Raw genomic sequence first — 25,773 nt, 5'->3', positions numbered from 1 at the left:
CAAAAGTTGGTAGCACAACTTTCTCCTTTTCTTCTTCTTTTTTTTTTTTTCATTTCTTTTGCCAAATGTATAAAAAGAAAAAGTTAATTAGTTTTTCTAAAAATGATATAAAGGTAGACATCATTCTGTTTGCAATTTTTCACTCCCTTTGTTTGCCAAGGATATAAAGTGAAAAGTACTAATTAACCCCTGTGAGATTCTAAGTCTTTTAAATGAAAACTAATTTCATTTTCGTTTTTTTATTTCGTCGTAAGGAAATACCATATAAAATATTCTGGTTATAGAAAATAATTTGGCAACTTGATCGTGAGCTTGACTACTATGTAGTCTTGCACTAATGCAACAAACTTTTAGTTATGTTAAGACGAATCAAACATATTTTCTCAATAGAGAAGGTATGCTCATGTGAATTAATTAATCCAGAGATCATCTAAATCTGAATAAACCAAATAGAACCACGACAAACTTAACATGTCTAACAAATTAAGAAATTGCTAAATTGCACATCCAATAATGCAATGATTATATAATATAAAAATCAAGGAATATATACAATGAGCATAAGATAATATATATGTATTATTATACAAATCATATAATCATTCTAACTTGATAAAATACATAAAGAGCTTGTCTTGGAAAGTCGAAGTAAATAGCTTGCTCCTTGGGATCCTTACAAACCGATATATCATAGGCACTTGATTTTCGTACGTAAAGCAAGTATTAAGTTGCACTTTTTTATTTTTTTTATTTTTTTATCATTCAAAGGAGCAAAAAGGGGTGAGAAGGGGGGGGGGGGGGGGAGCAAGTATTAAGTTGCTTAATTCACCTTTAAGCTGTATATTTTTCAATATTTTCTTTTGCCACTACATCTTCAAGGGATCTACTTTTTTACCCTAAAGACAAACCATAAGATAGCATGTATGAGCAACTAGAAAAACATAGCACAAGAGGTATCCAAATGTTACATCATGACAATGTCTTTTTGATGAGTGCAAAATAGTGTATAATTGGGCCCCTTAATTTATATTTGTTAAACCCTTAGTTTTGTTATTTCTAATACTTTTTGTTAGTTTTGGTATTTTAGTGTTTTGCAGGTCTTTGAGAAATAATGTCGTTATTTTTGGGGAATTGACATAAAGATGCAAGGAATGTCCAAATCAATTTTATCTCTAGACTTGTGGGGACCAAATCAAGCACATATCTCCCTCCATAATGGGTAGCAGCTCTCACGTTATTGGCAAAAAGGTTTTGGAAGAAAATCCTTCAAATTCCAAGATTTTAATGAAGTGGCAAAATCCTTTATTTATGGAAAGAATCCAGATTGAGCATGTCACTTTATTTTCATCATAACTTTCGGTTCAAGAATCGGATTGCATTGAATTTTGTGGCGTTGGAATGCTAATGAAAAATGCAACAAATAAGTCAGAAATAGGTTTTTCCTATTTCGGACTTTTACTATGCCCAAATTGCCCCATAATAAAATAGCGCAAATCTGTGCGGATATGGAGTCTTTTTCCTACTTGATTGGAATTTCAAAGGATGTGTATGAGTAGGGGACCATATCATGCAGATTTTCTTTCCAAAGCAAATTCCTTTCATGCACAAGATGATTTTCTTTCCATATACTCCTGGTGATGGACGTGTGGAGCACAAATCAGATTGACATGTCATGATTTCTTTCCATAATTTTTACCAAGACACATGGATTCACGATCTGAGTTTCTACAAGTGGGTTTTTGGTATTAGAAGTCCTGGACCCCTGGTAATGAAATCTTTGGATGAATTTCATGTAAGACTGAGGTTTCCTTTTTGGGGTTTATGTTGAAGTATACAAGAGAGAATGAAAAGAGGGAAAGATGACAAGAAGATCAATTGAGAGGCAGTATATATCAAAGCCACAAGGCACAAACATATTGGATATAAAAACCAAAGGAAGAAGAGAGAAAGAATATTCATCCAAAAATAAGAAGAGAGAAAGAATGAGAAAATGACCTGATCCTTGAAACCCTGGGAAAGCATTTCATCTGCCTCATCCAATACAAACATCCTGATGCAATCAGAACGAAGTGATTGCCTTCGCAACATGTCAAACACTCGACCAGGAGTGCCAACAACAACATGAACCCCACTTGATAGAATGCGTTGGTCTTCACGAACACTTGTTCCACCAACACAAGCATGTACTCTTACACCAAGACAGTCTCCAAGTGTCCGCATAACCTTCTCAATCTATTGAGCAAGCTCTCTAGTGGGTGCCAGAACCAATGTCTTGCATTCCATCAGACTGTAATCAAGTTGTTGCAAGATACCAGAGCAGATATTTGCTGTCTTCCCAGTTCCAGACTGAGCCTGTTGAATAACATCAAGACCCTTTCAAGCTTATCAAATTGTTTTCTATGGGTTTTTGTTGTTGAAATACAATTTTGATTGATGTTTTTGTAAAAAGGAAATTGTTTGAATTGAAAATAAATTCTCCAATCTGGCAGGAGACACCACATACAAGTTGTTAGTAGAAATTTCTCAATGAACGAATTGAATTTGCCTTCGAACTCAAACAGCTTTCTATGTATCTCCTTTGTAGGACACGGTTTGGGATTGTATTCCTTGTAGTTTCTGTACAGTCCCGTTCTTGATTCTGGGTCCTCGAGTATTTTTTATTTTATTTTTTCGATACAGAGAACTTTGAATTTCAAATGGCTAATCCACCACAACCTTCCCTCGGATACGCTGTTAGTATCACTCCATCAGACCCTCCCACCGAGAAATGTCCAATTCCTCCTCCTTCAATTTCCCCTACACTTCCCATATTTCCTCTACCAAAATTACAACAAGATCAGAGTCCATCTTTTTCGTTCTTTTCCGGTGGGTGTTATTTAGGTAGGAACGGTGGTACCCAAGGATCTTATTCTCGCCGATGGTGATGCCGAAGAAGACGAAGACGAAGACAAAGAAAATGGACTAGGGGGTGGCTGCGAGCCACCCTAGAGGCTCGCAGGCCACCCCCTCCCCTGCCGCCTCCCCCAACCCCTTTTTCTTTTCTTTTTTAATTTTCCTTTTTAAATAAAATTAATAAAAAATATATATATTTTAAGATGATGTGGTGAAAATGGACACGTGGCACTAACAGAAGTCAAAAAAATGGACAAAAAATTCACGGAAAGACTTGCTTCAAATTTGTGAAAAACTAATGGTATGTTTGGGTGTGAAAAAATTTTCAAATACTATTTTTCAAATATCAAATTCTACTAACGTTTTATCCACTTTTTTTTTTTTTAATTTTATCTTACGTTTTTTAGACCATCCAAATATAATTTCAAAAAACAAATTCTGTCAATTTGTCAAAAAAAAAAAAAAAAAAAAAAGAGAGAGAAGAAGAAAAAGTGATGGATTTTTCAAAATATGCGTGAAAATTCAGGGATTTATTTTATATTCACCAAAAAAAAAAAATGACCGTTAAGAAAATATAAATTTTATAAAATATGACCATTACGAAAATATTACATTTAAAAAAAATATGACTTTTAGAAAAAGAAAAATCTTCAACGATATAATTGATGGAAAAAGAATAAAAAAAATCTTTGAAAAATCATATTTAACTCGAATAGTAAAACTCCATAAACTAAAAGTCTAAGTCTAATGTATACGCTTAGAAAAGATAGATATCTAAAATAATGAAATATATATATATATATATATATATATATTTAGCTATTTTAATAAGTAAATTTGGTAAGACCGCTGTGAATTCATAATCTTATTGGCAAGTTTATCCACTTATGGGTTTTAGAGGGTATATGCCTATAGTTGGTCTTATGTGGGCTTATTATGGGCTACTTACTACAGCCCAATCAATTCATGGCCTAGCTCACTGGCCTACCAAATTTGACTGGGCATATCCAATTCACTTCCTAAACAAAGAGCCTGTAAAGAAGCCCATATTGCTTTCTCTCGTCTTTCAAACATCTAAAGTGAAGAAAACAAATTTGAGAATTCCTATATGGGTTTGGACTTGCATACAATATAACATTGACATCAGATTCATCCCAATAAAATTTTGCCATACAATCATACAAGCATCCATCCAAAACCCCAATTTTAATTATTTGTATAAATTGTATAATTTAGCGGTTTCCAAACATGCAGTTTCAAAATGCAATTACAAAACAGAATTTTTAACTTAAAAAATCATAATTAAGCGTTTAAAATTGTACATTTTAAAAAAATACTCTTTATCAATATTGTTGATATAATATAATATCAACTTAAAATGTGAGGTGTGATTGCTTTCCTCTGTGCCATGACACTGTTATACATTATTTTTATCCATCTTCAACGGACCCTTTATTTAGTTATTATGAGCCACTTTATCACTCCAGTAGATACTTTAAAATAGAGCATCTTCATCTATTTTACTACGGTATCACTTTGCACATTTTAGTCTTTCTTTATTATTATTTTCTCTCCCACTCCCTCAACTTTCATAATAAAAAAATACAACGAAAAATAATATTTAAAAATAAAAAATGTGACATAAATAATCTGTTGAAATTTATATTGAAAACTAATAATATATATATATATGTGTGTGTGTGTGAGAGAGAGAGAGAGAGAGATTACAAATCTTTAGCTTTTTCTTTTTAAAAAAAAATAAAAAATAAATAAAAATTTGATGAATTAAAGCTTTATAACCAAACCAAAAGGAATGCATCCCTCCGGTGAAAACTGGAACACATCCAAAAAGCACAAGAACTGCTGCAAACCAGCAGAACTTTCAACAGAATACAAAGCAACAGAAACTATTGCTGCAACAAACAACCATAAAACCAACCCAACCAAAGAAAAGAAAAGAAAAGAACAGCTGTTCCTAATCCTTGCAACTCAGCTAAGGTCTGTTGGGTATAATCAAGAAGGATCTTGGACTTGTATCCCTCTTTTCCTCTACACCAGATTAGTACCGTATCTCTAAGGTCAGCAGCCCAACCACAATTGACAGCAACTATCCGGTTCCAGCCCCACTTTAAGACAGCAGCATTTGTAAATTTCACCGATGCACAAGAGGTATGTGGTTGGACAGATTTTTAAACCTTCCTTTGGCCAAGATTCAAGACCTAACCTTCCACAAAATACTAGCGACAATAACCTCTTCTGACTTTGGGGTATTCCCATGTTGGAGATCATTTCTATGTCTCCAAAGATGATAAATCACAGTCCCAAAACATAACTTCCCCAAGCAGGCCTTAAGGTCCTTACTATTTTTCCACCAAAAAAAAAAAAAAATCTTTAGCCTTTTTTTTCCACATTCTACTAATAATATAAAGAAGTATCCGTGTGTAGGCAAACCCATGGAGTGTCATATATCATCACGCCCATCATCGCCTGAGGTGGAATAGAATTGTAAAGCCAAGTCTCGGAAGAAATCCCTTCAAGTCATTCGCCCCCAATTCAAGGCAGTCCCTCAGTAACCCACCCTCCGCCACCTCTCTTTGCACCGCCTCCATCAGTGCACCCTGTCAATATTTCAAACAGTTTCGAACTGAACCATAAGAATGGACCCAAACCAAATTAAAAGAAAAGAGCCGTACCGGTTGACGAAACACTTACTTTGAGAAGCCGTTGGAAGAGCGAATTTGAGATTCCGAGCAAATTTTTGTAATTTCGTCCGATCCATGCGGCCCTCTCGGCGTGCGAGCCCATGCGGGTCAACTCGCCCAGAGAACTCAGCAGCATTTTCGCGCCCGAAATGGCGCCGCTCAGATCTTCGTAGTTCACGTACCTCCACGCGTAGTTCTTGAGGTAGTCCCAGCCAGCGGACGGTGTGAACCCCAAGAAGCCCAGGCCGAGGCCGCGCTCGAGGTGTTGGGCGATGAGCCTGGCCCGGTGCGTGCCCGAGATGTCGCCCCGGGAGTCGCGGAGGTTGGCCACCTGCGTCATGACCGAGTGGGAGAGGGAGACCAGGGTTCCGTGATGTAAGTAGGAGAGGGAGTGGGAGGGCTTCGGTGCGGTGCTCAGGAGGAGGAGGAGGATGATGAGGACGCGAGAGGTTGAGGGTGATGGTGCGGTTTTGGCCATTGATCGGACAGTTGAGAGAGAGGTTGCGCGGGGGTAAGGATTTTGTGGGAAGGAGTTGGGTCGGAGTTATTTTGGAATTTCGGAAACGAAGAAAGGGAACGAACCGGCAACCGGTAATATCTGGGCGGCCTGGCTTGAGAGAAACACTTTGGCTCACCTTTTCTTTTTTGAATTTGGATCTCTCCATTTATGAAGAGGGCGCTCTCCGTTTAGTGTAAAAGTGATGGTAGAATTGTCTTTTGATATTTTATGAAAATGTGAAAAGATAAAGACAATTCTTTCTTTTTTTAAGAGAAAAATCAAACTTAGTTCACGCAATTTCAATTTAATTCTTAAGCTTTTAATTTTGATAATTAATTTTTTTAGATTTTACCTTAATTTCAAATTGATTCATTCGTTAACTTTAATATTTTTTTTTAAAGGGTTAACTTATTATTTAATTAAAAGCAATGTTACACATTCCAAGTACGGCTGTGAGGTTGCCGCCCTTATCAAGTGAGTTACATCCCTTGGCTCACCAAGAGAGGGGGTGCCACCCCTGGGTGAAGGGCAATGGCCCCTCTAGGTGCCAACTAGTCATCCACCCCTATATGAATAGTAGAATCTCTTATCGTATGAAGGGATGGTCACGCCTTATAAAGGCAGTGAGGAGTAATTAATAATTAAGGGTGTAAAGTCGGTAGGTTATAACCGGCCAGTAATCGGATTATATTGGAGCGGTTATTAGTTTTATAAAAAATTAAAATCGGTAACCGGGTGTATATATGTGTGTGTATTTATTTATTTAAAAATTAAAATAATAATTTTTTATATATATATTTTTACTTTCATTCCAACTTAGGCTAACATATTGGGTCAAAAAAGGTTAAAATGTTTTATTAAATGGCTAAAAATTATCTAAATTAAGCTCAAAAAGTAGGCCAAATACCTAAATTAGGCCAAAAAGGCTCAATGTTTTAAATTTTAGTTATTGGTCTAAATAATCGGGTACCGTCGGTTATTAAATAACCGGTTAAGCGGCTACTCAAATACTGGAGTCGGTTCTTGGATCATGTTGGTGGAAGCAAAGAGTAGGAGATCATTATAATGGGATTAGGTCTACAAAACATGATCTTAAAATAGGCGTCATTTCATTCCAAAGTAATGAATGATAAAGAGTAAAGAGGAAGGTGGAATCTTCGTAGAGAGAGTTGGTTGCATTGGATGGAGGAGTCTCTTTCTTTTTCCCACCATTAATTGAATGTTAGAAAGATAGTGGACTCCATCTTTCCACGTCCGAAAGATACGAGGTTGCCAAGAAAGGAGAAACTTTGATGAAGTTGTGCCTTTGATAAACTTTAATAAAGAAAGGAGAAACTAAATAAATAAATAAAACAAGAGAATGGAATAAATTAAAATGAATATAATCAAGGGTTTGTTCAAACCTCCCATAAGTTCTTATTCTTTGCTAAATCATGATAAGTTGAAATTAATTATTTAATAATATTTAAATATTTTTTTATGCATAACACATCGAGTATTTAATTAAAATTTCATAAGAGGTGGATCGAAAATACAATGTTTGAATTCAAATCTTTAGCTACTTTAATACTGTGTTAAATATTCACCACTAATTTTAAATGTTCGAGTTGATTGGATAATATAATTTAGTTATTTAATTTATATTTTAACATTGTCCTTCAAATTTTAACAAGAGATCTACTAAATGTCTAATTTTACACATTTGAGTAATAACAAGACACTACATGTTGTGATCACTAGCATGCCTGAGTTTATGGAGAAATGATATTTTTATATCTTTTATACATTTTTTTTTTCTAAAAATCAATTATTTAATTTGTAGGACGATAGGACCTACTTGTGAGTCCTACAGATCGAGAAGAAAAGATATATTAAAAAATAAAAATGTGGTTTGGTCTATGATTACATCGGCGTGATAAAGTTTCAAGGGTGATATTTTACTCTTATTTATTTATTTATTTGAGAAGATATTTTACTCTTATTCATTTCATATTGTCAAATTTAAATACAATTAAATCTAATTACCTAAAAGATAGAAAATCAAATCTAATCAACCTAAATTTGAATACAATTAAATCTTATTATAAGAAATTACAATCAATTATAATCAAATATCTAAAATCAAATCTCATAATATATTATAACACCAACCACGCATCCCATAAAAAGATCACTGCAGCGGAGATGGAGGACCGACAGGACCGTGGGTTATGCTTCGACTGCGACAGCAAATTCACGTCCGGCCACCGATAGAAATTGGACCATGCATCAATATTCCGAGCTCTCATAAATCACGATTTTGCCAAATTTCTATTTTAGTTGCTCCGTCTTTGTCTTTTTCAATGATATTGGAAACTGGAAAGATCTTTTGACTCGCTTTTGGAAAAGGTATCAGAAACTTTGGGTCGACGCCCGACGCTCGCCGCCCAGTCTAAAGCATGGTGCAGTTGCACACTTAAACGTTGGTTAAATGGGCTGTGGTTTCGGAGATGGAGCATGTTGGGCATTTGATGTGAAAAATGAAAACATTCTTAAATAAAACAGAAAAGCCCATCAGCCCCAACGTATTAATTTCACGGGCTGTTGAGTGCCGCTCCATTTGCCACCTTCCTACTATAAATACACACACCAACCAGCGCCCCAACCCTCTTGCTGGCGGACCTGGAGATGAGGAAGGGGGAGACGACGACTAGATGCAATAGACCACGCCGGTGGTCAACCACCCACATCCGCTGGACAGACCTTCTGGTTCGACAGCCCTTCCGCCAAGTCCAAGCAGGCAGCTTGGGGTAGCTCTGTTAGGCAGATCTATGCCTTCGGTGCCGTCGAAGACTTCTGGAGGTGAAAGTCCTTTTTTTTTTTCTTCTTCTTCTTCTGGGTTGTCTTTGTTTGAGTGCTGAGAGACTGAAAGATTTGGTTTTTGGGGATTAAAACTGAAATTTTTTTAGTAATTTTTTTTGCTAAAAGAAATAAGGAAAAATACAGCTCCTTTGCTTAGAGATAGGGTGGTTTATGAACTAACTGAACATATGTGGATCTGTGATTTTACTCGTGCTTGTGGTTGCTGAGATGTCAGTAGGACTGCGAATTTTCATGAAATTTCTGGCTTAGGATAGAGGGTGGTTTACTTTATACTTTGTTTGGTTCAAGCAGGGTGTTTATTTGGATTCATAGCTTTCTCTTAGGAACGATTTAGAGCATTAATTCTGGATTGTTGAGTTAAGTTTGTTATGTGGTAGAGAAATTTGAGTGGGTTTTCTGTGGATAAAGTGCATGGAAAACCCTGAATTTAATTACCTTATTGATTCAGCCTTCACAGTTCCTAGAGAATCTGCCAACGTTGGTGTCTATTGGATTAGGTGGCATCAGAGTGATCAATAATTGCAATTTTATGGATTGAAATTTGTGTTTGATGGTAAAAGATTTGGGATGGCTTGATGAATACAAGAGTTTAGCATATCCTAAGTGAGGAAATATCAAGCAATTCCACACAGCTACCAAACATACAATGGGGTTCTGAATGGAGGGCATATGGTAAGAAGGTGTAATAGATTTTTCTGATTTTGGACTTTTATGAAATGTAAATGGAAATTGAATGTAATAGATATAGGTTGTTTGGTATATGATTAGGGTACAATATTGGTTTCATAATCTTTTCATAGTGTTCATTGTAATTTGTATGGTGTCATTTTTATGTTAATTGCCATTATACTTTATAGTTGGTTGGACTTCAGTTTCAGTTTATCCTCTCTCTCTCTCTCTCTCTCTCTCTCTCTCTCTCTCTCTCTCTTCTTTAGCTCAATAGAGGTACAGAGACTTTATCATCTAAGCTCAATCTCCAATGATCATGTTCAAGTAGAATAGCCACATTAAAAAAAACTCAGTCTCTTGCTTAAATAATCCATTTTTTTCTTGTGCTAGCATTGTGATTATTGTAAGAACATTAATTTTGAGAGTATTATAATGCATGCTTCATCATAAAGTAGAAACATTGTGGGTTATTTTTTTTTTTTTTCCCTTCTTCTCTACTCCTATTACACAATTGGTATATATATTATAGTACTAAGTTAATGAACTTGACCACTGTTCAAAAGAATTGTATATTCAAAAGAGCATGTGGATGTCCACATACAAAAGACTATTTATGCTATGTCATGTATGCAGAACCTATATTTATGCTATGTCATGTAGTTAAGAACTTAAAGATTATTGATTTCTCTCTCCTTACAAATAGCTAACTTTACCGTTTAGAACAATACTACTATTTACAAATAAAAATAGAATTTACATTTGAAAACAAAATTTCATCTAACATTTTACAAACAACACTAGAATGCATGTTTAATGTGCAGCACGAGGCCAAAAATAGGAACAAGAAGACCGAATTAACATATCAAATTCTTTTTGAGCCCACAGATTGTCTTCTAAATCAACTGTTTTTGTCATCTGCATAGAGGTGCACAACATCAGATATAAGTTCAACCCAATGTCGAAAATTATATTTGATATGCTAAAGATGTGAACAAGTATTAAATAAAAGTAGGTAACCTTTTGGAGTGTAACTCGAAAGGCTTCCCTTTCTGATTCTCGTTGTTGCTTCTCTCTTTCTATTCTTCGTTGCTGCTTCAATTCAGCTTCTACCTCGTATACTTCAGCCGCTTTCATTTGGGCTTTAATCTTTGTCATCTCTGCAATTAAATATTTAATCATGTCAATGAAAGTGAAATGGTAGGTGGATGCCAACAACATAATACAAGACAACTAATATTGATAGGTAAATAACAACTACAAATTTTTATTTTTTTTTTCTTAGCATAATAGCTTTATACATGAGCTTTAGAAAATTAGTACAAAAGCAAGTAATGAGTAACTCACAATAAACCAACTACAAGAAAACTGAAAAGAGAACTAGTTTGATAGCATATTATTGAGGTATTGATAGCATATTTCCATTGTAAAATTAATGATTATACCACTGTGCATATTTTTTTTTTCATAAGAAATATGAAGAGAAGAACATGATAATGAAAAGTTTTGCAAATGATATCCAGATGATTTCACTTCTCTTTTCCTATATATTTATATATTGTAGTTGTTTTTGTAGAGGAAATGCTCATAGATAACTTTCAAAACACTTGCACTCTGCAGTCTATAGTCTACATAATAAAAGTATCCATCACAATACGTTAATAGTGAATAAATGGATAAATAAAATATATTACACCTATGTTTCTCTGTTTCGAAATGTGTGCGAGAGATAGAAGCTTTTTTTTTTTTGACATATCCACACAAGAGGGGGGAGCGAGATTCGAACTAATGATCTCCGCTTCGTAAGGCGTAGTCCTCAGTCGATTGAACTACCTCTTTGGGACGTGAGAGATAGTAGCTTAACTTGACTTTAAACGAGTGAGTGCCTGAGTGGATTCTAAGAAAACAAAGCATTAATTTAGAGATCAAAAACCATAATGCCTCTACCAACAATTAAAGCATTACAGAAAAATAGAAAAGGCTAATATGGTAAAATTAGCTTAAAAAAACAAGACTAAAATAGTACTACATTCTTCACAACATTATACTATCATAAGTTCCAAACAAAATCTTGGCCTTTTTGCAAATAAAAAATAAGCATTACTTTGTAAATTCTTGACCTGCAAAAATATAGATATATCACATCCAACCTAATTTAGAGGTGGAAAACAAGTTCTCACAGTTGTTAACACCAAACTACACAGATTCATGTGACTACCAAAGCAAATCCTCCTCTTTCATTTTTACTAAATCTGTATAAACCAAAATCTTAAATCTTTTTATGCACTATTCAATTTGCAATAATTCTAGTGATATAATTGCACATAAATTTGTGCATAAATCCCTAATATAATATTCACACAATGTGTATCCTGCATTGAAAAAAAGACTACTTGGTGATGGAATCTCTCGCTCTACGTTAGACTTGCTTGCAAAAGTTGAGCAAATAGCACAACTTTCTCTTTCTTTCTTTTTCTCATTTCTTTTGCCAAATGTAAAAAAAAATAAAAAATCAATTAATTAATTTTTCTAAAAATGATATGAAGGTAAACATCATTTTATTTGCAGTTTTTCACTCTCTGTTTGCCAATGATATAAAGTGAAAACTACTAATTAACCCCTATGAGATCTCAAGTCTTTTAAATGGAAACTAATTTCATTTTTGTTTTTTATTTAGTCGTGAGGAAATAACATAAAATCTCTTGGTCATAGATAGTTGAATATGACACAAAGAAGAAATTTGGCAACATGACCGTTGAGCTTAACTACTATTTAGTCTTGCACTAATGCAACCAACTTTTGGTCATGTTAAGACGAATCAAACATATTTTATCAAAAGAGAAGGTATGCTCATATGAATTAATTGATCCAGAGATTCTCTAAATATGAATAGACAAAAGAGAACCACGATAAACTTAACATGTCTAACAAGCTAAGAAATTGCTAAATTGCACATCCAATAATGCAATGATAATATAATATTAAAATCAAAGAATATAGACAATGAGCATAAGATAATATATATGTATTATTATACAAATCAATAAATCATATAATCATTCTAACTTATAAAATACATAAAGCTAGAGCTTGTCTTGCAAAGTCGAAGAAAAGTGCTTGCTCTTTAGGACCTTTACAAACCAATATATCCTAATTTTTTTGTAAGTAAAGCAAATATTAAGTTACCTTTTTAAAAAAAAAAAAAAAAAAAATCATTCAAAGGAGCAAAAAGAGAGGGGGAGAGAAAATATTAAGTTGCTTAATTCACCTTGAAGCTGTATACTTTCAAATCTTTTCTTTTCCCGCTGCATCTTCAAAGGATCTACTTTATTACCCTAAAGACAAACAAGAAAATAGCATGTATGAGCAACTTAGAAAACATAGCACATATCTATTAAAAAAAAAAAAAAAATAGCACAAGAGGCATCCAAATGTTACATCATGACAATGTCTTTTCTTTCAATAATAAAAATCTTATCTTACATGGTCAAAAAGTGTCTTCTTTTGCGCTTTCAGAATAGTTTCTGAAAACCTGCTCTTCATCATTGCCGCACGGAGAGCCTTCTTTGGTGACGGATGTACATCATAAACTGGACATCCTTGGAGAGTAGCAACATCTGTGGCAGGAGCTGTGTGTTGAGAACCAAGGCATGTGTTTTCATTGTCCAAACCACTTGCAGCCCCTACACATCATCACCAACAGCAAGCCAATAATTAGATCATGGAGAGATATTAGAAAATATGACATATTTATGGTAAAATAGAAATAGTCACTCACCATTAGAATCTGGATCTGCATTGTTCATATGGGATACTAACACAGGTTGGTTGGAAACCCAACCAGCTGGATGAGTCGTCTGTAGTTTCAAAATGGTGGAGCTCTGCGAAGACAAACTATGATCAATCCTTTGCCTCTTCACCCTTTGGTACTCCATCAACTTCGGAGCCTCACGCTTGCGAGACCTTGGCACAGAGGATTTTTCTTTTAAATACTCCAAATCTAGCTTCTTTCCACCATCAGACACACTGGTCATAGAATTGTGCGACAGCCCACATGATCGCATACCACAAGTGGCTTCTGGTCGTTTCCAGGAGTGTTTGACCGAGAACTTCTCAAATACTATGGCTTCACTTGCACCCATAATGAGAATCTGCAAGAATTAAACAAAGCCAGTTTTCAGGTGTTGAGCACGACAAACGATTTTTCAGCAAATAAGCAACACAATAAACTATTTGTGGAATGAGTATGCAACTGATAGTCTTGTTTAGAAGAACAAATAAATGAAGAAAAGAGATAAATAATTAATGAAATGCGATAGCGTAATTAATGCAAGCAGAAAGTATGAGATAATAGTGTTCAATCTATGATACCATCATCAATGAGTGTACCTCCTAATTATGGCAAGCAATGGCTTCACTAATCTAAATAATTTAAGTTACATTACGGTAGTTGTACGCATATATGCTCTGTATATTGTTTCCGAGAAATGCAGGATAAAGGAAGAAAATGTTTCTTTCACTCAAATACAAACACATGGTATTCAATTGTCAAAACATACAAACATTTCTCAGGACTTGAACCCAATACCATCGGTCCTACAGTTGGATTGCCAATCTTCTGTTTTCATCTTGATTAGGCATGCCTCTGTTTCTTCCAACAATTTTTCCCATCACTCAGACCCCACACAACAGTAAAAGCCAAAAAAAGGAAGTAGCACCCGAAATAATGATAAAAAAAAATGCTCCAAACCACACAGCACACTAGGATTTGAAAATTTGGCTCCGTTTTCTTTTCCCGGGACAGAGCGCGAGAGATCGTTTCTCTCAAACCCTAAACCTAACCCTAATTCAAGCTCCCAATCGTTGCCGTGGATTATAGTTTAAAAAAAAAAAGTTAAAAGAAAAACAATAAATAATGGTTAGGGTTTGGACTTACCTCTGTATTTTGATGGCTGTGCGTCAGAGACAAAGGAACGCAAAACGGGAGTGAGAGAGAGCGGATCGGGAGCGACGATTCTCAGTGACGCAGAGATCGGAAACGGCGATCGGTTGTGAGAGAGCGAGAGAGCGAGACTGAGAGAGTGAGAGAGCGAAGGAGGAGTGAGAAAGACGTTCAGTTGTTACTTGTTGGCTAAGGCAGACAAATAGTCCACGCGTCGCGCATTGATTGGGAAACAAGTATTGGAGCTCCGAAACGCCGAGTCCAAAGACAAACGCGCGGGAAGGAGATGGGAACCCAAGGGCCTTTGGAACGACGTGTAGTTTTAAGAGCATTGCATTCTAAACTCTTCAGGAAATCTTTATTAATTACAGAATAGTAGTCGTTTAACAATTGTTTTTTTTTTTTTTTTTTTTCACATCAAATAATAATTATTATTATTATTTTTTTGAGAGTCACATCAAATAATGTTTATTGTCTAAATATATCCTTAATACAACTTAACTAGATTTGTTACGTTTAAGGGTTAAATATTTTTTGCTCCACGTAGTTTAATGACTGTATTTTTTGTCTCATGTTATTTATTACGTATCGTAGATAGTACCTTGTTTTGTGCTAAAGACGAAAATTGTACTTCCGTCTAAAAATTGACAGAAGTCCACGCCACATGCCGTAAAAAATCGAAATGTGTCCCTATGTATAATTAATAATTAAAAATAATAATAAACTTTAAAATAATAATAATAATAAACTTTTTTAAAAAATAAATAAATAAATAAAACTCTCATGATCCGTTTGGAGTTGGCCGAAATCACCCCTAAGAGCCTTGGGGGGTGGCTTAACCACCTCCGTTTGGCCTGAGGGTGAGTTTGGCCACCCTGATCGTCGAGTTTGTGGGTGGTCAAACCACCCTCATGGCTCTTGGGGTGGTTTGGCACCCCACAAGCCCAAAATGGGAAAAAATAAAAATAAAAAAATACTCGAGATAGAGTTTGGCCCTTAGGGGTAACCAAACCACCTTTATAGGATTTCAGATCGGCTATGGGGAGCCATCCCTATTTCTTTCCTCTCTTCTTTTTTTTTTTTTTTTTTTTTTTTTTTTTTTTTTAATTATACATATGGACGCGTATCAATTTTTTTAAGACATGCGACGTCGACTTTCGTCAATTTTTTTTATAGAAGTTAGACGAAGGTACCATATCCGTCTTTCGCAACAAATGAACTACCATCTACGATACGAAATAAATCACAAAAAGCAAAAAATAAAGTTGTTAAACTCAGACGTATTTAACCATAATTTTAATTAAAACACATAAATAGGTCAACAATTTTAAGATTATAGAGTAGATATTGATGCAAGTAATATCAAAATATGGAGTATATTATTATGTCTTTCTCCCTTCATTTTATTTTATTTTTTAAAAAAAAAAAAATTGTCTACTTGTCCCTCTAAATAGAATATGAAAAAAAAAAACTAATGAGAAAAAAAAAACCCAATTATTATTATTATTTTTTCCCTGATAATGAGAAAAAATAATGTGGGGAGCGATTTACAATATGAAAAAAAAAAAAATCCCAATACCCCATATTTTATTTTATTTTTTTATAATGAGAAAATATAATGGGAAGCAATTTGAGCCCTTTTGCATACAATGGGGAATTTTTTTTTTTACAATGGATCAGGTTCATGCACTTAGGGTGCTCGAATTGCTAGTGATCAGACTCTTAAGTGTGGGGGATCCTCATTCTTCTACAATTTTTACCCAAAAAGTTATGACCGAAAAAGTTGTGGACCTTTTGAAAGAGGGACTTCCTACCCGAGCAAAAAACTCTTTATCCGAGCAAATTGTTCGAACAATAGCCCATGCTCAACCAATGAGCTCCTATTTAGACAAAGAAGCTACACGAGTCCTCACATTTCCGTGTCCAATTAGTGAGATTCTCAATTGTAGGGATGGGGATCCCGGTCCCCCTGCGTAAAGTAATGATATTTGTTAGGGTTGACAATTTTTGACACGACCTGCAAACCCGACACGGAAAAATAGTGTTTTGGTTTAGTATAATCGGGTTCGGGTCATAATAGGGTTGACCTGCCAAACACGATTCTGACCCGGTTATGTTATATAAAAAAAAATGAAAGAAGAAAAAAGAACTAGAAAGTAGAAAGTACCGGGACAGCGAAACCCGAAATTCTAGAACCAAAAAGCAAAAATCGAAAAAGCTTTTGAGACTTGGAGAGACTAAGAGGGTTGCGAAACTTGCGATTGCTACAAAGCCTACAATCACAAATCAAAATACTTCCGCAGCCGGCAAGTACGTCTTTGTTTCTCTCTGAGCTTTCTTTCTTCAATGCGTTTAAGATCTTCTGTTTCAGTTCAATTCTTGAAGGTAAAAAGCAAAACTGAAAAGTGAAAAGGTCAAAAACAACAACCATACTATGAAATTGATGTCGGGTTAACGGGTTACACGATTATTAGTCGTGTTCGGGTTACGTGTCACAACCCGATTAATAATCGGGTCGGGTTCGTGTCATACCCATTTATATAAACGGGTTGGTCGGGTTGACACGAACTCGACCAGTGAAACCCGAATGGCCAAGCCTACTATTTGTACGTCAACATGGTGTACACCCAATGCATTTTGGTGTGAGTCCATGTAGAGATAATCTTTTGTCACTCAAAGACATAACTCTTGACACCTTTCTCATGTGGCAAGGTGGTCCCCCAGCTAAGTTTAGAGATTTTTTTTTCTAAAAAAAAAGAATAAAAGTTGCCACGTACGTAAAGGTGGTCAGGAGTTGTATCATAGGATAACAATGTATTATATCTCGTCCATGTATATGATATGGGTCCCATACTGTCAAAGTGCATTAGGTGTACACTCGATGCCCGAGTGATGTACAAACAACATTAAAGATATGATACATTTACAACTTTTATATAACTTTTATACATTTTTTATAACTTTTTTTTAAAATTAACCATTGAATACGTAGGATCTACATACAGAAAAATAAATCGAATAATTAATTTAAAATATAACAATTAAAATTGTGTCAAGAGTTGTACCTCAATAATTTCAGATAGCATTAATCCACTGCATATGGCATACTTGGTGCCAAAATGCCCTATCTGGGACCCCACAATCTTACAGACAAAAACTTTCCCGCCATGTTAATTCTTTTGGGGGCACAATCACATATTCACAGAATTACTCACATTGTTTCGCTTCATAAAACCCTCTCTCTCTCTCTCTCTCTAAATGCTCTGGTCTGTAATCGAAGATTAGAGGCAGTTTGGTAGTAGCTAAATAAAGCATTTGGTCCCCAGCTCAAACCTGGTATAGGTTGAGAAGCAACATGGGGATTCAGGGGCTGTTGCCGCTGCTGAAATCGATCATGGTGCCAATCCACATCAAGGAATTGGAGGGCTCTTGTGTTGCGGTCGACACCTATTCTTGGCTCCACAAGGGTGCCTTGTCTTGCAGCAGAGAGCTCTGCAAAGGCCTACCCACCACCAGGTGTGTACATATATTGTTAGATTTCGTAATTTAGTTGAAGGTGTCAATGGTTTTGTCAACATTTGGGATATGGGTTTTTCTTGGTAAGCGCCCAAGTAATGAATAACGTCTCTTTTGCAAAATGTAGTCGAAGATTTCGTTGATTTTATTGACTTGGGGTGATTGTCTTCTTGTCTCGGGCATTTGATGCATTTTCCAATGCCCCCAAACCTAAAATCAACTCTCGCACAGCCTCTCTGCTCTTAATGGGTTTGGATTATCTGCCGAGAGAGCTTGGGGGGAAGAAATGGAAAAATGGTTATTGTTGAAAAAGATAATTTGGTTGAAGTTTTTGGGTTTCTTTGGTTGAGTTGAGGAGAGGGTTCATCATTTATTCCAGGGAAGTCAGTGTTTCACTCATATTTTCGATATCCAATGTGTCACATGTGTGTAATACTTTTACATTTTGTATCTGATCTTTCAGGCACGTTGAATATTGCATGCATAGAGTGAACCTGCTACGAAATTGTGGAGTTAAACCTGTCCTTGTATTCGATGGAGGTCTTCTGCCAATGAAGGGTGAACAAGAGAACAAGCGTGCTAGGTATGTTAGATATCTTTTGAAGTTTCACCTCCACTTGCATTGGTAATGCGCAGCTTGTTGGTCTTTGCCCAACTAGATGGCTGGCTTTAGTAGTGGACAATGCAGCAAAGCCTTATCCTAACTGGTTGGAATTGGCTTCATTAGTTCTTCATCTCTTTTTGATTGCTATGTACTGTTCTTGATATATAATTTTGTACTGTTTTATCAATTTCTCCACTCAAATTCAAATTTGTTTTTATAGTCAAACGTGCCTGCTTTATGATATTCTTCCTAACCTAAATAAGACAGACACAGTTCAGATTGGTATTTGTTGTTTTAAGATTGGGTTTTTAGGTGTGTTAAGTACTAGAAATGGTGGATGAGTTGGACAGTATGTAGTCACCAACTTGAGCTCTAGCTGTTCTGCCCTCATTATAACTTTCTTGTTTGGGGTTGAAACACTTAATTAAGCCATTTCATCATGAAAAATCTTGTTGTATCTGTAATACCTTCCACCTCCTCTAATGAAAAATTCCATTGTTCTAGATGTCTCTTTGATCTGCCTCCAAAATATACAATATGGAGCTTCCCTGCTGTTTGGCACCTTTTGTGTTGTTTCTTTACTGCTCTCTATACTGAGATCCAACGGGTTTGGACATTTGGTCTTAAAAAAGACATGGATTATTGGACTGCGTAAAGGGTTGTATTTACCTTTTGATCACTGAAATTTGAGTAATCATTAAAGCCTTCCACTAAAGAAATTTTGTCTACATACACATGCAGGATGAGGAAGGCAAATCTTGCACGTGCTATTGAGCACGAGACTGAAGGAAATTCTGCTGCTGCATATGAGTGCTACCAGAAAGCTGTTGATATTTCACCTCTGATTGCACGCGAACTAATCCAGGTAGAAAAAGGCTTTTTGAGGCACCAGAGTGGACTAATTCTCCAAAAGGATCAGATCGTGAAATAGATTTATATTTCTAGATGCTGCTTGATAATGTTATCTCCTTTTCTATTGACATTATTTCATATGGAAGGTGTTGAAACAGGAGAATGTGTCTTATGTTGTGGCCCCTTACGAGGCAGATGCCCAAATGACCTTCTTGGCAATAAGCAAACAAGTTGCAGCAGTTATCACTGAGGATTCAGATCTTATACCATTCGGTTGTCCCAGAGTGAGTTAAAGAGAAGTTGATTAGTTTAACTTCCTATCTCATTATTTTAAATATTTGGTTGGTACACTTAAACTTCTTTCTTGAAACCAGATTATCTTTAAAATGGACAAGTTTGGGCAAGGTGTTGAGTTTCAATATTCCATGCTACAACAGAACAAGGATCTCAGTTTTGCAGGTTTCACTAAGCAGATGCTTCTTCAGATGTGTATTTTGAGTGGATGTGACTACTTGCAGTCATTGCCAGGAATGGGCCTGAAAAGGGCTCATGCATTAATTAAAAAGTTCAAAAGTTACGACAAGGTGAGTGTCATTTTCATTGCACTTGATAACCGCTTATATTTAACTAGATAGACCAGCAGTGTACGCATGTAAGCACACATAAACAAAAGAGAACAGAAAAAAATAAAGATGGAGAGATACCAGAAAATGCTTTTGGTTGTGAGCATAAAGAAGTTTTTTGGTTTCAACCGGCTCACAGATTTTATCAGAAGTTGTTTAAATTCAGTTGGTGAATTATTAATCTTTTTGATATATTCCAAATGTTGATTGGCTCAATATAGGTAATTAAGCACTTGAGGTACAGCACTGTTTCTGTCCCTCCATTATATGAAGAATCATTCAAGAAAGCAATATTGACTTTCCAGCATCAACGGGTTTATGATCCTATCAATGAAGAAATTGTACATTTGTCCGACATATCTGATAATGTTGGAGATGATTTGGACTTCCTAGGCCCATATCCTTTATTTACAACTCAGCTTATTTGTCTAATTCTCTGCACATTTTTGCTCTAATAGTTGAAATGCTAGAAATCCTTGACATAGGATACATTGATATCACAACATACAGCGAAAGGCATAGCAGAAGGTGATCTTGATCCATTTACCAAAATGCAGTTTCAGGTACATCCTCTCTCTCTCTCTCTCTCTCTCTCTCATATTTTCAAGGGCAGTTGCTTTGGGATTCTTTGTACAATTGATTAGGTGCCCTCCTTCACTTGTGCTCCAATTAGCCTATGTTGGAAAGAGAGAAGAAGAAAAGCATAAATGGAAAATTACTCAGAATAGAAAAAAGGAAGATTTTGAGGGAGAGTTTCTCAAGAATCATATTAACTAATGGAGAGTTTGTTAAAATCATATTTAGCTAAGTACTTGTACATGTGCATTCATAAGCACAAACTTTATGACCGGGCTTAATCTTATATCCTGGTCTATATAATCCAATACAAGTGAATCAATTAGAAAGTGCAAGTCTTGTATCTTGTGTATGATAGTTAATCTTCTTTTCAGTCTGGTAATAGCGATGATGCCTAAGTCAATAGTGTTTAAGAGGAAAATTGAAATGCACTAAGTATGAGTTTTAAGCTTTGGGCCAAAAGTCCCTTTTACCTTGCTTGGACTCACCTTTTATGGTGGTTTTGATGTAGCTGTCGCTTTGTTACGTTCTAGCCTAATCGTCGGGTTACCCTGATGATGGCTTAGGCTTAAGCATCTCGTATCCAATAAATTAGGAGTATATCTTTCGAAGTAGGCTTGAGCATGTTATTTGGCTTGGAGCGCATTTCACTGATATTGGAGTGAATCTCTTACTAGACATGGCACAATAGAACCGGGTCTATGGATCGGTTTCAGGCCTTTGCATGTGAACTTTGTGGGTCATCTGGGTTTGTCAGCGTAATTTCCAACGGTATTAATATAGCAAAGCAGAATAGTGAGAACTTTCAACTTTCATTTTGATACCTATATTGTCTATTCTGTACTGCATTAGAGATGAAAATGTTACTTTTGACTTGGGGAATTGAACTAGTTAATTTTGTTACACTTTGCTTAAAGTTTGCTCCTCACTACTTGTGGTTGTGCTCGACTTGTCCATCTTTTGACAAACAGGGAGAGAATGTGAGTGCTGACATGGTGCTTTACAAAACATCCCAACTTAAACAATTTAATCCTGATAGCGTGAGGAAAAAGCTAGATTTGCCGGTTCAGAAGAATCTCTTGACTAAGTATTTCTGTATCCTTTGAAGCCCTTTTTTCTTGGCTTGGATTATTTCATTCTTTCTTTCTTTTTCCTTTTTGTAAGTTACATTTCACATTTTAAAAATTAAGTACATGAGTTTCTATATGTATCTTGTCATATTTTTTCTGGTTCATGCTTTAGAACCAAAAAAATGCTAGGAGCATGTCTTGTGATGCGGGATCATCCTGTAGAGATCTGGCCTGTATCTACCATTTTTCTTGGAACCACATTAGACAAAATTTCCATTTTCCTTTGCACATAAACTGCTGATATGTCCTACTGTTGTATTTGGACAAATTATAGCTCATTTTTGGGGTCTTAAATTCATCCAACAAAGTTCACAAATGATGGTTTTAAGGACTAAACAGGTATAAGCATGTGATTTATGTCAGAAAAGGACATTATATTAGGGAGGTTAGAGTCTAAAAGCTAAATAATGGTTTATAAGTTTATGGCACCGCTGAGCACCAAAGGTTTCCGTTACATTTTGTTCTTATAATTCAATTTTCTTTAACGCCTAAAGGCTTTGCATCCCTTGAAGCAAAGAGAAAATTCAGGGCCCCTCGAACATCACCTAATCATCCAATTCCAGAGGATAACTCTCCTCTTGTTTCCAAGGAAATTATCACGTTGGAGGCTGCTGCATGTAAAACGAACTGCTTGCCAGCATCCCTGATTGACTCTGAAAACATTGGCACTGTTTCTCCTGCTGACAACCCTGTGAGTGATATGAACGGGAGTGGTGACAAATTTCAGTTGAATATCACTTGATAGTTGATTGTTAAAATCTTTTTAGGCCTAATTTTGATATAATAAATTAATTTATTTTCTTTCTTTAGGTAGAAGATGGCTTTGTCACTGAAATTCCAGAATTTTCAGAATCTCCAACCCTTGGTAAGGCTATAGTTTCCCTTAAGATCTACATATTCAATGATGAGTTTACATGGTACTCACTTGAATATTGATGCATGTAAAAGATATGGTGTCTGAGACAAGAAGTCCAGAACAAACTCCTCAGCAACCCAGGTATTCAATTCATAAACCTTGTACAACATTGCATAAGGAGCATGAATGTAAGAATGTTCCGGATGCAGTTGAGGGCGAAACAAAGACAGGTACAAGAAAGGTCATCATAAGAAGTTCTTACTTTCAGCATAAGTCTGAAAACCAGAAGGACGTGAACAATAAACAAGAGAAGGTCAAGGCTGATGATGTCGTTGATATATATGAGAATACCATACCCGGGGATGCTTCTTTCAGAAATAATTATCTTAAGGACAAAGTCATGAAAAGGAAGACCTCGTCAAATGACTCTTCTCAAAAAGTGGGTGCTCTCACTTTAATCTCTTAGTTATGTTGTGATGGCACCTTGAATAATCTTTGTACTCTTTTTATTATTTAAACTGCTTCAGGAAAATGTGCAACCGAAGCAAAGGCGTACAGATGCACCTCTTCCCGATAATGGTATGTATCAATGTCAAGAGTTATTAATGAACTCTATCCGAGAAGTAAAATTTATTTATTGCTTTAATTTTTATACTTTTCATCGAGCTGTGACTCTGAATTCTTTGTTTTCAAGTCTATCCTTTACTAAATTAGACTTATGTGATTAACGTATTTAAGCATAGATGTGATTGTTTGATCTTATGTCGTCTTGCTATATGAAGCTTTCTTTCTCGTTCAATGAGTTCCTATTTTATTTTCAGTTGTCATTCATTTTTATGGCGGTACCTTTTTGAAACCTGTTATGGTCTCAGAGTACATCTATAACTGCTGAAAACATCTATTTAGTTTAGTTAAAAGCTATTTATTTTAGTGAACTCCTGCTTTAGCTTTATAGACTTTCAGTTATATGCTGTAATTCCTAGAACTTGAATCTTGACAATATGTGAGAATTATGGGAGTTCTGTTTAAAGGAATGATTATATACCATAAAGTTATGTTGCTTGCTTGCAAATGTGTTTGTCTATTGTGGTGCATTCCTCTTATCAGAATGATCACTGCTGATATATGCATTCCTCTTATCTTTGCACATAAGATAAAAGGAATCCTTGAAGAGTTATCAGCTTCTAGAATGATTAATTTTTCATGATAGCATAAGATAATAGGAATGCACATATATTTACGATATTAACGTCGTTGATGTTGAAGAATAGAAGCTCCCTTCATGTTGATTGATCAATGAATGCACATGAATTTCTTAAATGATGTCTATAGTCAAGGTCGCCGCAGGGATCTATGAAAGAAGGCTTAAAATGGTACAACAATTGCAAGGTGGCTGGATTGGTATGGTCCGTCCTATCATTTGACAAATTGTGCAGACCAGGGAAAGAACCATCTACTAGGAAGTTCATTGCATTTGAGTTTGGGCTGCAAGTTGGTACCTTGATCAACTAGCATCTAAGATATTGAACATTTGCAATGATGAAGGTAGAAATGATAATATAGAAACTTGTAATAGAAAGACATGGTGAAAAGATCTCCTGTGGAGGAATACAAAAGGGATGAAGAGGATGTATTGTATGGGAGGATAAACCATCTGGATGAGTACTTAAATAAGGAGAATAACTAAAGAGAGGATGGGAATTATATGGCTTTACAGAAATGTTTCTGAAAGGGGGCTGAGAAGGGCCTTAAAGGAATATGATCGAGAGACCACAGAGCGAAATGAGAAGCTTCAGCTATCAGATCAGGAGGCAATACAGTAGAGCAAACTATAGAGGGATGTAGGGGGAAAAAAAACAAAAAAAAAAAAAACTAATGAATGGCATTAGACAGGTATAAGTTTGTGGTTTGTAAGCACATGTTGACTTAGATACCTGAAAGAACCAGATGTTTTAATTCTTTCTAAGATTTCCATGTAAACAATATTCATAATCTATAATAAGTTATTTATAGATCAAGCAATTTGTTTCATATGGTTGAAATTAAAGATTTGACAATTATAGGTACATGTTTGCATGAACCTGCATTTGATTTTAAAGGTATATTAAGATTCTGTAAGTTGATTTATGTAGCTAAGTTGTTTTCTTATTGAGTCATGCCTTTGTTGCTAAGTACCTAAGGCTGGTCTGTGCTAGATTTTTTTTAACATAGTAGATAAGACGTCTTGTATGTTTCGTTCTTAACTTTGAAAAAAACATTTGATATGTTTCGTTCCTTTTAGGTCACTCTGTTCCTGACTTCAACAAAACATCTACAGAGACAAAAGCTGAAGAAGGAAAATTTGGATCTAACATTTCCCATTTAAGCCGTTATTCTGAAATAGCAGAAAAATCAATGGAAAAATTTGTTTCAGTAATATCATCATTTAGATGCTCGTCATCTGGTTCTCGTGCCAGCGGTCTCCGTGCTCCTCTGAAAGATGTTCGAAATACTTGTACCAAAAGGTAATATACCTTAACCTTGATGCCAAAGTTTTATTGCTCTTATGACTTTTACTACTAGCATCATAATCTTTAACTTAGTGCACTTTCATTGAAGGCCAACCATTGGCATGGACTTTAGCCAATTTGCATATGTACCAAAGACCCAGAAAACTGAAATAGCATCTCGCAGAGATTGAATTTGGATTGTATTTTGCATAATTTTTTCGGGCAGGATCCATCTCAGTTGCAACAGGTGCTTTAAAGTCTTTTTTTCTTTCCTTTATGTGGCTTTAAGTGGGACTCAAATTAATTTTTCCTTGTTTATCTACAATTGCTGTTTTCTTCTATTTTTACTTACTACTATCTCCTTCTGTTTAGGGCTCACTTGCCACAGGGACTTGTTTTAGATTACTGGAGGCCTTTGCTTACACTGCCACCTGCCTGATCATCAATGTGTTTGTGTTTTTTTTTAATCATATTTCTGTAATTTTAGACGTTTCTCTTGTTCTTGGGCTATAATTTGTGCAAAATTCTTTCTGGTTGAAACAAATACAAAATGAAGTTGATTTC

At 35.5% G+C, this 25,773-nt stretch overlaps 3 protein-coding genes and 1 long non-coding RNA gene across 6 annotated transcripts; 2 read left to right on the top strand and 2 right to left on the bottom strand.

Annotated features, from left to right (window-relative positions):
• Window positions 1–4,668: 4,668 nt before the first annotated feature.
• On the bottom strand, window positions 4,669–6,283 carry LOC133868614 (uncharacterized). The gene is made up of 2 exons (XM_062305546.1): window positions 5,605–6,283; window positions 4,669–5,510 (listed from the first exon to the last, which is right to left on the bottom strand). Exons 1-2 carry the CDS (start codon window positions 6,070–6,072, stop codon window positions 5,373–5,375), a joined length of 606 nt encoding a protein of 201 aa, XP_062161530.1. The 5' UTR covers window positions 6,073–6,283; the 3' UTR covers window positions 4,669–5,372.
• A 1,977-nt stretch (window positions 6,284–8,260) lies between these two features.
• On the top strand, window positions 8,261–9,826 carry LOC133868419 (uncharacterized). The gene is made up of 2 exons (XR_009900330.1): window positions 8,261–8,934; window positions 9,404–9,826. It is a non-coding gene; the product is annotated as an uncharacterized LOC133868419 (long non-coding RNA).
• Window positions 9,827–11,721: 1,895 nt separating this feature from the next.
• On the bottom strand, window positions 11,722–13,763 carry LOC133869216 (uncharacterized). The gene is made up of 4 exons (XM_062306172.1): window positions 13,400–13,763; window positions 13,105–13,304; window positions 12,890–12,956; window positions 11,722–11,741 (listed from the first exon to the last, which is right to left on the bottom strand). Exons 1-4 carry the CDS (start codon window positions 13,761–13,763, stop codon window positions 11,722–11,724), a joined length of 651 nt encoding a protein of 216 aa, XP_062162156.1.
• Window positions 13,764–17,705: 3,942 nt separating this feature from the next.
• Window positions 17,706–25,773, top strand: LOC133868772 (exonuclease 1). 3 transcript variants are annotated; one of them, XM_062305774.1, is made up of 15 exons: window positions 17,706–18,079; window positions 18,543–18,662; window positions 19,425–19,548; window positions 19,694–19,819; window positions 19,910–20,119; window positions 20,380–20,557; window positions 20,651–20,721; window positions 21,706–21,829; window positions 22,359–22,555; window positions 22,675–22,729; window positions 22,813–23,159; window positions 23,248–23,299; window positions 25,002–25,224; window positions 25,319–25,456; window positions 25,582–25,773. In XM_062305774.1, the coding sequence occupies exons 1-14, from the start codon at window positions 17,919–17,921 to the stop codon at window positions 25,398–25,400; spliced, it is 2,070 nt and encodes a 689-aa protein (XP_062161758.1). In that variant the 5' UTR covers window positions 17,706–17,918; the 3' UTR covers window positions 25,401–25,456; window positions 25,582–25,773. The 3 variants fall into 3 exon arrangements, with proteins under 3 accessions (XP_062161758.1, XP_062161757.1, XP_062161759.1); XM_062305773.1 differs by having other exon boundaries at window positions 19,682–19,819; XM_062305775.1 differs by having other exon boundaries at window positions 19,682–19,819; window positions 25,303–25,456.

This window comes from Alnus glutinosa, chromosome 5 (assembly GCF_958979055.1).
Source record: "Alnus glutinosa chromosome 5, dhAlnGlut1.1, whole genome shotgun sequence".
Classification (NCBI taxonomy): domain Eukaryota; kingdom Viridiplantae; phylum Streptophyta; class Magnoliopsida; order Fagales; family Betulaceae; genus Alnus; species Alnus glutinosa.
Note: the sequence above shows the minus strand (reverse complement) of the source record. Positions and strands in the feature narration are given on the sequence as shown.

Excerpts from the sequence above, each read along its gene's own strand:
- LOC133868614 (XM_062305546.1), bottom strand. The coding sequence starts at position 6,072 with ATGGCCAAAACCGCACCATCACCCTCAACCTCTCGCGTCCTCATCATC. Across the intron at positions 5,511-5,604 it reads TCTTCCAACGGCTTCTCAAA|GGTGCACTGATGGAGGCGGT; the intron begins GTAAGTGTTTCG and ends AAATATTGACAG.
- LOC133868772 (XM_062305773.1), top strand. The coding sequence starts at position 17,919 with ATGGGGATTCAGGGGCTGTTGCCGCTGCTGAAATCGATCATGGTGCCA. Across the intron at positions 20,120-20,379 it reads AGTTCAAAAGTTACGACAAG|GTAATTAAGCACTTGAGGTA; the intron begins GTGAGTGTCATT and ends GGCTCAATATAG. Across the intron at positions 23,160-23,247 it reads CAAATGACTCTTCTCAAAAA|GAAAATGTGCAACCGAAGCA; the intron begins GTGGGTGCTCTC and ends AAACTGCTTCAG.
- LOC133869216 (XM_062306172.1), bottom strand. The coding sequence starts at position 13,763 with ATGGGTGCAAGTGAAGCCATAGTATTTGAGAAGTTCTCGGTCAAACAC. Across the intron at positions 13,305-13,399 it reads TGCAGATCCAGATTCTAATG|GGGCTGCAAGTGGTTTGGAC; the intron begins GTGAGTGACTAT and ends GATGATGTGTAG. Across the intron at positions 11,742-12,889 it reads TGAAAGTATACAGCTTCAAG|GTCAAGAATTTACAAAGTAA; the intron begins GTGAATTAAGCA and ends ATATTTTTGCAG.